The 13096-nt window shown below is 26.9% G+C and overlaps 1 protein-coding gene across 1 annotated transcript; it reads right to left on the bottom strand.

Moving 5' to 3' along the window:
- Positions 1-663: 663 nt before the first annotated feature.
- On the bottom strand, positions 664-8399 carry LOC107453582 (uncharacterized). The gene is made up of 3 exons (XM_087162227.1): positions 8289-8399; positions 5959-6154; positions 664-911 (listed from the first exon to the last, which is right to left on the bottom strand). The coding sequence occupies exons 2-3, from the start codon at positions 6128-6130 to the stop codon at positions 763-765; spliced, it is 321 nt and encodes a 106-aa protein (XP_087018353.1). The 5' UTR covers positions 6131-6154; positions 8289-8399; the 3' UTR covers positions 664-762.
- Positions 8400-13096: the final 4697 nt, after the last annotated feature.

Raw genomic sequence — 13096 nt, 5'->3', positions numbered from 1 at the left:
GCTAATCATGAATCCTTCTGTTTTCCTTTTTCTTATAAAATTCAAATTTAATTATCGCTTTTTATGAATCATCAGTAAATGTTTGTGCTAAAGAGATTAGACATTAACAGAAAACACACGAAGAAAATAAAATCTTATAGTCTGTTTACAATTTTAAACATTTACTATTTGTTCATTACTTTGATTGCGCATTTTAATTGATTACATTTATGCATAAAATTTATTATAATAATTAACAAACCTCTTTTGCCTTTCAATAATTTTAAAATATATTTATCATAAGATGTTCTATAATAAGGTAAATTCACAGTAATACTTTATTATCAATATACACCACTTTTAATTTCAAATACTTTCATTTTGAATGATCATTGAAATTAAAAACGTAGTAGCATCAGAGAATATTATTACGCACGGAAAATAAATAAATATTACAAATAAATGGTTAATTCATTTGAATAAGGGCTAAAGAAAAACCTTTAAAGGTCATCTTTATAACACAGGGTAATCTTATGCTGATTATAACCAAAGGTTTATGGATCATTGAAGTTAATTTAATGAAGTTAAGGTTACATAGAACTTTGACGATATCATAGTTCGGGTTACGGTTCAAACTTTAATCTATTTTTAATGAGAGTGTAAAACAAGAAAAGAAAAAACATGGAGATTTTGAAACATTAATTTAATTCAACCAACGGAAGAATAATTTTAAATTTGTAGGATTCTAAGAAATCCAAATCAAACAGAAACTGCGTAGAATAATTAACCACTGCTTCTTTTGCATGTTTTGGAATTCGGATCGCAATATAGACCTTGTCCACATTGAGGATAGCTAAAATTTTTATAGATTATTCCGTATCCATTGTTAACTTCATCTTGACGCGCTTTTACTTGGCAACTTTCCCCTGCACCTAAAAAAAGGCATAAATGTAATTGATAAAAAGATCATCTAGGCACAAAAATTATTTTAAAAAAAATATGATAGCTTTTATATTTTGAAAAAAAAATTTCAATATTTTTCAATATTTAAAAAAATTACACTCTTTGAATGATAACATATATATTTGACAAAGTAATGGAGACACTTGTATACTAAAACATTTTTTTCGCATTTCTCAAGAAATACTTAAGGAATTATTTTATAATTTTAGAAGTTGTCAGATCCTGCAATTTCTCATTGAAGTTTAAATCTTTTGAAGATTTGAGAGACCAACAATAAATTACAAAGGAAAAAATGTAGCAAAAGATTTGTAACTTATAATAATAATTTATAAGAAAAAATATTTCTTTTCTTCTGATGTTTTTCGGCTATAACTTTAAAAATATTCAATAAAATTAAACAAAGTTTGACATCAATCTAAAATTGATTACAAAATTTTGCTTCAACATTTGGAAAAATAATCGTTGAAATCAATACAATATATAAGTAATAAAAAACCTTCATACTGCGCATACGTGAAAAAAGTATATATTTTTTTAATATTTTTGTAGTAAATCCTATTTAGAAATGAATAAACAAATTAATCAAAGTATTGTCCATCGCTGGCTACTACTCTTTCCCACCTCTCGGGTAATTTTCGAATTCCGTCTCGAAAAAATGTCTCGTCTTTTGATGCGATCCAAGTTAGGGGTCAATTTTCGATTTCTCCGAAAGAAGTGAACATGTGACCTGTCGAATCATGCTGCATCCATCGTAACAACCAGTAATCAGAAATAGCAATGTCCGGTGAATACGGCGGGTGCGGTAAAATATCCCACTTGAGCGTTTCCAAATAATTCTTTACGTTTATTGCGACACGAGACCGACCGTTATCATGCGGAAGTATAACTTTTTCATGTCTTTGCTGGTATTCCAGCCGTTTTTCTAGTAATGCATGACTCAAACGAATCAATTGTAGCCTATACCGATTGCCCGAAATGAAATCGCCAGTTGTAATAGCTCATAGTACACAACTCCATTCACCATTCTTCTTTCATCATTCATAATTCTTCTTTCACCATTCACCATTCTTGAAACGTCGAAACCATACCCTACATGATTTATCAGTTGAAGCATTGTAACCATAAACTTCTAAAATCATTAGATGCACTTCAGCTGCACTTTTCTTGCAATTAAAGCAAGAATGCTTTAATTGCTTAGTTACCACAAATGGTGCTTAGTTACCACAAAGTTTGACAGATTCAACTAAGTAAAAAACATGGTTTTTGCATGAAACTCAGAGTGATATAAACTGAATATTATTGACAGATGTCTAACCTCTCTGAAATCATCGAAACCAGTTGTCGCTCTGAAACATTCCTAGCAGCCAGAGCCATATTTTGAAAACGGACCGAACTAATTTATACACCCAATAATTTTTCACCTTTAAAAATTCTATCTATCTATCTATCTATATATATATATATATATATATATATATATATATATATATATATATATATATATATATATATATATATATATATATAGATATAGATAGATAGATAGATAATCTAAGAAGAGAGTGAAATTATAACACATAGCCAATCACAGACTAATTGCGGTTAGTAACGCACCACAAAACAGCCAATTAAAATTAAAAACGCATGTATGTGAAAAGGATTTTTATTTTATTTTGAGTATGTCTAATAATGATGTCAGAGTTTTCCATTGTTGTCCGTGCATTTCTATTGGCTTAAAAATTGCGAGGAAGGATCCAGTTTTTCCTCATTCATTCCGAATTGTTTTGGTTGTCATCAGCAAAAAATTAACAATAGTCGTAAAGGTATTCGCAATCGCAACGCTCGAATACGCCGTCTAGCGGGAGCCTGTAAATATCAGACATTAATTTATCACGTTTTCATTTAGTTCCATCAAAGTCATTGACCGAATCAGACACCATTTTTTAGCAGCAAATAAGAAACAAAATTTCCCTAAGGAAAAGGCCGAAGAACTTGAAAAAAATCTCCAGAATATTAGTAAATCTTTCAGGAACAGAACACGCCAAACATTTAAAGAAAAATTCCTCAATAATTTTTAATTTCTATTATCAACAAACTTGCAACTGATTGATCAAACTTCCGATTTCGGATACTGTTACAGATGTGTGTATTAAGGTAAAATGCATTTCTTCTGTCTTCAATTCATTTCGAATTAAAGTGAAATCAACATTGTTTTCGTCATTCCAGTGAAGAAATATGAATTCAGAACATACAGAATTGTAATAGTTATAGCATATTCTTCTTCGTTATTGAATAGTATATATTTCTGTATCCATATAATTCGGAAAACAACAATAAAAAATTATCCAAGTTACTTGAAATAGTGCCATTTGTGCTGATTCTTAATTAATTTTAATCGTTTTCTTAATGAGTTTTTTTTTAGTTTTGAAAGAATAAGTTCAACTAGAATTCAGCTATTCTGTTTTTAGCTACATATTCAAATTCATATCAATTATAAAATTTTGCTGTGTAGTATGTTATCTAAAAGTAATGAAGGGATAAACTATGTATCTATTATTTGAGAATAAAGTTTTCAAACAAGGAACTTATCGTTTTGGAATTCTCCGGGAATTATAAATCAGGTAAGTGCAATGATTTTTACAATAAAAAATTTGCTTGTAAATATTTTTTTTTTCATTTGATCATGGTTCTCTACAGAATGGTTTTTTACGTCTGATTAAGAACTATAAGAATAATAAAAAAAGAAACAATATGAAAGTTTTTATTTCAATGTAAAGAATTCTTAAAATTGTTTTTTTATCCTAAGAATTCTTTATTTTCTGTTTTTCAGTTTATAATTTTTTGATAAAAATTGTTCTCAAAATACTTTTTTTGAAAAATTAAATGGTATAACATTATGTGGTTATGTATACTTCTTGTATATTCCAATGTTTGAAGTAATATGATTCAGAAAAGTATGGAATAAAAATTCGGTACTTACGTATTAACGCCACCGCCGCTACAGATTTGGCGGTTTTTAAGTGCCGCTAATCTACACTTAAAATTTTTGCGACAATTCATAAAATAAAACACTTTATTTAAAATCAATATAGTCAATCGGATTTCGGTGGAAAATGAGCCGATATAGAGTTTAGCATAGATTCAAAACAATCATATCGCCATATGAACTCTGATAAATAAGATTCCAAATGAAATAACATTTCCAAAACGTACGTTTACCAAGATAAAGTTTCATGTTGTGGGAATTGGTACATTTTCGTTTTTTCGGTAAAATATTTCCCTCCTGAAAAAATAAAATTGCATCTTGTTTTGTTTTTGGCAAATCCCAAAGACGAATTTTCGTAGCACTAAAAATGGCGATAAAAAAGAATTGTTTTTTTTGTTTTTGTTTCGTCAGCATTCTTTATTTTACGTTTCTTAGTTTCTAAATAATGTTTTTTATTGAAACTTGAAATTTTTTGATATAAATTGTTTTAAAAAAACTTTGTTTACAAAATTAAATTTCATAAAATTATGAGGCTTATATATACTTTTTGTTCATTTTAATTTTTGAAGTAATATGATTCTTAAAACTATAGAATGTAATGTTTAAATGGGCCTTTCATGTTATATCATTAAATTTAGTAATACTATTTCTCGGGCATTAGGTTTTTAACTCTTATAAGAATATACATATTTTTTTCTGTTAATGTACAAATATTTTTCCGATGTGTTTTGGATATTCCTTCTCGAATAAAAAGAGATACCATTTTGTTTTCGGTTGTACAAGAAAGAATATCAAGCATTTTTCTTTTTTAAATTTAATAAGCCACATTAAAGAAGGAACGTTGCAATGCTACACGCTACATTAACGACGTCTCCAGAGTAACTGAATGACGGTTCATATAGAAATCGCAGGTATGCGTCTCATACAACAACGCCCCCTATAGTTCGTTGCAATCGCGAATTGCTTTTCTTTAATATTTTTGTATCCCTAATTTAAAGCTATTTTCCAGAACTGCTGTTATAAGCGAAAATTCTAAATTATGGTTGTGAACTCATCAAATTTGCTTGAACAATATAATGCTTTAAATATATAAATGTTATTTTAAAAAATGATTACTTCGAAAAATCACTTCTGTTCACCAAGAGTTCTAAATGTTTATAATGATAGTGATATTTGGACGTGGGAAATAGAGACGCAAGCATAAGCAAAGAGAGTTCCTTTTAGTACATATATGTTAAGTGAATATAATTTTAACTTTAGTAGAAAAACAGTTTTCTGCCAAGGAAAAACAATATATGTATACATATATGTATATATACAAGTATATGTTAACCTGTATCTTATCCAAAATTATTTTCTGATTTTTAAGGTGTGAAACATTATTTCCTAAAATGTAACTTCATGAAATTTGGAAAATATTGTTATTTACTAATTTTTACTTCATTGTGTGTTCAGAAAATTATAAAATTCTTTTTCAACTTTGCATTCCATTTTTTTTAAAATTAAATTTCAGAATGAAGAAATATGCAAGTTTTATTCTGATACCTTTCATCTTAAACTTTGTTGTATAATACTTCAAACTAACCATGATTATACAAAAATAAAGAGTAATTTTTGCTATACATTTTAAACAAAATAAACTTAAATTACTTAAGAAAGAAACATAATATTTTCAGTTTTGAAACTAATATTAAATTCTATAATTGCTTAATTTTGAAATTAAATAAAATTTGTTTTGGTGTCTAATATACTATTCATAAACCTAGTTTGTTTTCTCATTGTATAGTTGAACAGAACAAAAGATTTACATACATTTTAAAGAAAATTGTCAAAAATATTTCCTGCCTAAACGACATATATCTTTATCCCTTTGTGATATCTCAGTTTTTCCGAAAGTAAATATTTTTGTATAATTTATGTATTTTTAATGTGTTAAGTACCTTGAGAAGTTCATATCATGACATAATGTCAATATTACAATTAAGTTAGAATTAATTTAAGAATCTAACTCATAAAGGAAATCAACTTACCTAAAACTTGTTCACATTTAATGCAGCAAGTGCATGTTTCATAGACTGGTCTATAGCCTGGATTACATTGGATGTCATAGCCGTTGTCTCCACACTGATTAATAGCGCAATTCGCTGCTGAGCTAATTTGTAACATGGCAAGAACCAAGACAATAGTCTGATATATATACATGTTTGCCTTAAAGATGATTTCGACCTGTAGAAAAATATTATATATTATGGAATAAAAAACAAATATTAGATTATGCCAGGAAAAAAATATTCTAGTATAAAGATGATTTGCTAAAGGTTTTGACAAAGGCATTTTCAACTTTAGAAAACAAATTTTTCACTCTAAATCAGGTCAAGTATCTTTGAACTAAATATTTTTTTTTATCATTTAAACGTTCAAAACGAAAAATTAAAAAATTAAAGCAAAAAGAAATAAAAAAAAGGAAAATCTAATTAAATAATCTTTTTTCTTGAAATATTAAAAGTTTTTCTTAACAATTTACGCTTCTTTGAACTATTTTTTCATTAGTGAATTTTATTTAAACTACCCGGACACATTTGTTTAATAAAATTTGCCACTTTAATCAAAAAGTTCAGGGTGTAATATCACCTATACAACAAAGATGTAATATACATGTATCAGAATGTAACATTTCCATACTTAAGTACATGCTAGACAAAAAATTTTCATTGGAAATTTTTTGTAAGATATAAAAACAATTTTAATTTGCTATCAGATGAACTATGAAAATTGGTGACCAAAATTATCAGAAAATAAAATTAACAAAAAAGGAAATAGTTTTATTAATAACAAAATCACCAATATTAATTTATTAATATTAATTAATTAATGCTAATATTAGTGTACAGATACCCACCGAATTTATTTTTGTCTTAATAGACAGTGTGAAGTCATTAGAACATAGAATAATATTCAGTTTCATGATTCACTTGTTTCAAAAAAATATTGTCATTTATAAAATGTTGCGTTCTTCTCAAAATTTCAGAGAATTTATTGCTTTGTTTCCCCAAGACTTCGAAAGACAAAATTTTTATATATATATATATATATTAGTCGGACTTATATCTAACGAACTTCCATTTTGCGAATTTCTCTATTTTGCGATTTTTTGAGAGGAACGAAAGACATTTTGGGAATTTCTTGGTAAAATTATTTCGTAAAATATTTTTTAGAGAAAGCAGTGAAATCCCTTTCCGTGTTGCTTGCATTTCAAACGAAAACTTTTGACAAAATTAACGACTTTTAGCAAAAGCAATTGAATTTAGGAACGCATGACGTAATGTATGTTTAAAATTAATTTTATAAAAAATGCAGCTATAATATTATACATAAATTTTTCTTTTTTTAGTCGAAAATGTATGTAGCATGATAGTGTACCACTGGATAATTTTTTGCCCTATTCTTCCCTTCCATGCAGATTTCTTTTATGGTAAAGAGGTATAAAATAAATGGTCAATAATAATTTACGAGATAAAAAAGTGTATCCTTTTCTATTTTAATTATGTTTCATGTCTATGAATTTAAAACCTGTTTTTTGTTGTTTAAGTATTTCAAAAGGTGATTTTCAATTTAACGAACTTTCCATGTAACGAACTTATTATCTGCGAATTCGTTAAATAGAGGTTCGACTATATATATATATATATATATATATATATATATATATATATATATATATATATATATATATGTATATATATATATATATATATATATATATATATATATATATATATATATATATATATATATATATATATATATATATATATATATATATATATATATATATATATATATATATATTATATATATATATATTATATATATATTATATATATATATATATATATATATATTCGAAAAAATATGTTATTTCTATTGAAATCCTTTTAAAGAAAAGAAATACCAATTGAAAAAAATATCTCAATATTATAGTATCCTTTAGAAATAGTACAAAGTAATGTAACTATGTAGTAATGCAACCAATTTCTCTGTGAATTCATTATTCGCTATAATTCAGATTTAATATTAGCAGACCACAACCCAAACAATAAAAAACTAAGAATAAATAATTCTGAGGATAGTTTCTAAAAGACGAGATAGAAGCTGCTAAAAATTAGGAAATTTAAATATTTCAAAATTCTTCGAACTTGGTAGGGCTTAAAGAATTGACGCAGACTGAATTTAAAATCAATAATTCATAATTTTCAGATATTTTCTTCTGGTCTGACATCTATTAATTTGACAAGACGAGGAAATAACAATAATTTTTAGTATTGAATGGCAACAATTTTAAGAAAAGAAACTATTTTACCTTTGAAGTAAGTTGGAATCTTCAAATTTCCTTGTAACGAAATTGAAAATTATCTCAATATATATACTAAGAAACAGCAACAAATACACGTATTGGCAATCTACTATTCACGATTTAGAAAATGTGATCAAACAATTTTGTTCAGAAATTAATTTCTATTATTTATTGTGCAAGATCAACGGGTAGATAAACTAAGCCATATAGCATGAATATAATCAACTTGGGGCTTAACACTGCTATAAATCATAAATAGATAAATAATTACTATTTTTCCATCGCTTGGTTTGTAATATATCTCAAATACGACACAAAACATTTACCTATTCCAACCATTTTTCTAATAATTTGACCTTCATACCAATTAATCAATGTAAAATTTTAACGATACACTTGTGACTATTGTAGTTACCTCAGAAATTGTAAGTTGCCTCAGAAATTTTGGAAGTCGAAAATACAAATTTTCTTGATCCCAAATAATTATGTTTTTGTGAAGTATTCCATGTTTCAATTAATAGGCCTACCGATTAGATAGCACTTTTTAAAATGTGTCCGTAAAAATTATATTATATTTACTGTTTGAACCCGTTGTAGAATTCTTATCAAAACCAATTTGCCAATTACCATAATACCAGTGGTACATATTACCGTCAGTGATAAATCTGAATTAAGCGTCATCTGTAAATGACGATTTTTTAGGATTTTCTGAAATGAATTTCCCATTAATTTTTCTACCAAGAGCTTGGCTTTATAGCTTATAGCGTATTTTATTTTATTTCTATTACTACAGATTATCAATATTAATTGAGCATTTGTGTCATTAGTAATATCCAGACTTTTTACACCCAAAACGCGATTAAGGTTTTTTCATTTATTTTTGATTTTTAGTTCAGAAGTTACTTTTTGATTTCAATTAAAAAATAATACCATCATTAATTGAGCATCATTGTTGTCAATGATAAAGACGATTTCATACGGATCTTCTAAACACGTAAATACGTTTAGTCAATTTTTTTTGCTTTTAAATACATAGCTTATTTCTTTTATTTCGACATGCATGTATTATTTCAATTTATTAAGCCTCATTGGCTTAATTAAGCCTAATTGGTGCCAATTTTTTATGTTTCTCCTAAGCGAATTAGTACATCTTTCCCATTATTTTTGCTCTTAAATTTGTAATTTTTTTTCTATTACATTACCTTTGGTTTTAAATAAGTAAATTTTAGGAATACTTTTAAAATAATTAATATAAATAAAATAAAAGTGAGTGGTATCAGCATATATAAAGTATAAATTTGGTAACGTAGACCTCGCGTGCTACCAAGTAATAATTATTGAATTTATCTGACATAGAAAATAAAATACTTAATTATTTAAATACGTGCAAATAAACTAATTTTTTGATCTAAAAGAGCTATTATCTTGGAATTATCGCTGATGTTATCTTTACAATATTTAATAAAATTGAATCAATTAATTTAAAGCAATGGCTAGTGCTCAGACAATTTTATTTCGCTTTCATACTTAGAAAATATTATTTCATTCTCATCCTGCTGGAACGGTTTGTTGTAGAATGTTCTAATGTCGATAGTGACCTTCCTCGTGCTTTGAAGTATCTGTATGCCAATTTTCATAGCTTTCGACCTGATGGTTTAGGAGTCACACACACGCACGCACATCCACACTCATTCATTTCTATATATGTAGACTAGCTGAATACCCGCTAAAACACGGGGTGAATAAAACATAAGTAAATGATCAATAAATCAGTACTGAGAAATTGAACGCAATCATACCCATAACTGAAAAGCATATGCCGAAACAATTAAAGAGCTTGATAGGAGAATCAGATAAGGGAAAATTTTAAGGGAATTAGTGAATCTTGCAATCTTTTAAATCTTAACATAACTAATCACATAAATTTTAGTATGCTAGCAGGATTTTTATTTCAAATTAGGAAATGAGATTTTATTTTTTAGGTAGTTTATTTTTATTTAAAATTAGGAACAATAAAGTAAAGAATTATTCGTCCCGCATTCTCCAAAATTGGTAATAAAATTGTTCGGATACAACATTTTTTCATTCTGAAAATGACACTTACCTGCTTCATCCACTAAGTTTTTCAATTAATATAGCTAAAATAATTTAAATTTTTTTATTTAATATTATTTGCTGCCCTTTTCGGTAGCTTTGCGTTATCGAAGTAAGTAAAACTTGTATTTTTTGTAGTTCATCTCATCGGAATAACGATAAAATGTATATAGCATCACTTGGCATGATGCTATTACTCACAGCCAAACTACAATAGTCAAAACTTACCATAATCAAATAATTTTCTCTGGTACATATCCCTTTCGAGGGGCCGTAAAATACTTCTTCTAAAGTATCGATAGTTAAACTATTTAGTATTAGTTCTGTTTTAATCATCACCAACTATACCATTATAATATTTTATACCTATATTAGTATATTTGGTATTTATTACATAACTCTTCAACATTTAAGCTTTGGGAAAAATGAATTTGTTAATGACAGCCAACTAGAGCCAATTTAAAAAAAAAATTAATTCGTATTAGAACTTGTTAAGGGTTTTCGAGCATGGCCATTTTTCTATCTAACCTTTAATTTACAGTTAAAACATTTAGTATTGGAAGAACAAATTTCTTTTAATTCCCCTTCATTAAAATTTTAATAAATTATCTTAGCTACCACTGAAAAAAATATTTCCTGAAACTACGGAAAATCCGTTGAAGAATTCTTATCAAAACTACACTAATTACCATAATAGCAGTAGTACATATTGCCGTCAATAGTGCACAATAATAAAGCGTCATCTGTGAATGGCGATTTTCCACGCTTTTCCTAAACAGATTTTTTATTAACCTGTCCTCCTTTAACTTTGTTTTTTTGCACATAGCTTATTTTATTTCATTTTAACTAATACATGCTATCAATATTAATAAAGCATTAGTATTAGTAAAAATATTTCAACTTTTTACGGTTCCTTAGCATGAATAATTGTCTATTATTATTTTTTTTAGTACATAAGTTTTTTTTATATCAATTAACATATTACCAACATTAATTAAGCATAATTGTCGTCATTGATAGTATGACGATTTCTTACTGTTCTTCCAGCCAAATAAATATCTCAACTCCATTACTTTTGTTTTCTAGTACACAACTTAATTCTTTTATGCAAATATGTGGTGATTTTTTACGTTTCAATTAAACAAAGAAATGCAACATTCACATTAATTTTTACCTTAAATATAAAAATATTTGTTTCCATTCAACTACAGTTGATTTTGAATAAGTAGTTTTTCAGAAAAATGCCTTAAAAGAATATAAATAAGAAAATAAGTGCGTGATATCAGACAAGTTCAAAAGTATAAATTTGCTGACAAAGAGCTTGCGTGCTACCACGTAACGTTCATTGAATTTATTTGGCGGCCTAACGAATATAAAATAATTAAATATTTAAATACGCATAATAAACTATTTTTGATCAAATAGAGCTATAAGCAAAAAATTATCACTGATAATATTTTTAAAATACGTGATGAAATTGAATCGTTAAATTTAAAGCAATGGCTAACACTTAACCAATCGGAAAATTCCATTTCGTTTTTCGCTCATCCTGTTCAAACGGTTTGTCGTAGAATATTCTAATGTTGACAGTGACCTTCCTCGTGCTTTGATTTATCTGTATGCCAATTTTCATAGCTTTCGACCTGATAGCTCCGACTTTCATAGCTTTCAGTCGGAAGGTTTAGGAGTCTATAAAGAGCACACACACAGACACATCCACAGACATTCATTTATATATATACAGTGGTGGTCAAAAGTGTGGACATTTTTTGAAAGTTCCATTTTTTTCAACTTTGTGTGCTTGTAGAATATATTAATTTTCACTTAAATACAAACGTTTATATATTAAATTGAAGTTAACTTAATGTAGAATTTAATAATAAATACAGTATTACAATATCTGTATTACGAAAAAAAATTATGCAACTAATAGTAAGATCTATCTTAGATTTGCATTTTTTTAAAGTGATACTTACACAATCAATAGGGGAGAGTGGTGTCAATTGTAACATTTTTTACTTAACTATTTTTAACTAACAAAAAATCCAATATATTATTAGTATTAATTGACAGACGAGTAAAGTAGACTATCCTCTACTAGAAAAAAAATTAAATACCTGATTTTAAATATTATTATATTAGTTATTAACAATTTTTGACAGTCGTGCACTTGTTACAATTGTCCCCACTTACGGAGTCAATTGTAACAGTTCATAAATTCAACTAAAACATAGTTAATTATACATATTATCATAGTTGTGATATATTTTTTTATTGATCAAAATAGTAGTGATATTTTAGGAGTAAAAATAATAATGAGTAGAGACCTAAAGGTTAAACTTTTAACTTTAAGGGGTTAAAAAGTTTAATTTATGCTGTGAAAGGTGACAAATAAAATAATGCACATGCAACATAATATAAATGATATATTAAACTATTGGCGGTTCTTAAAGAGTTAAGTAATGGTTTGTAAACATAAGATTATTTATTTTCAGCTGTTACAATCGTCCCTTTACTTATTGTTACAATTGTCCCCAAGACGCCATTTCAGCTTCATTTGTTAAAAACAATGCTAGTTAATCAGCAAAACTAATCTTTTTTTTATTGAAATGTTAATTAAGGTGTCCACTTACATATTCGGTTACTAATTTTTAATTGCTTAAACAAAATTTCTTTGTTACAATAAAATATTCTAATACCAAAAAAAGTACTTGCGTGAC

The sequence above is a fragment of the Parasteatoda tepidariorum genome, chromosome 1, assembly GCF_982258835.1.
Source record: "Parasteatoda tepidariorum strain Cologne lab strain chromosome 1, Ptep-v5.0, whole genome shotgun sequence".
Taxonomy (NCBI): Eukaryota; Metazoa; Arthropoda; class Arachnida; order Araneae; family Theridiidae; genus Parasteatoda; species Parasteatoda tepidariorum.
The sequence above is the reverse complement of the archived record's forward strand: the minus strand, read 5'-3'. Positions and strand labels throughout refer to the sequence as shown.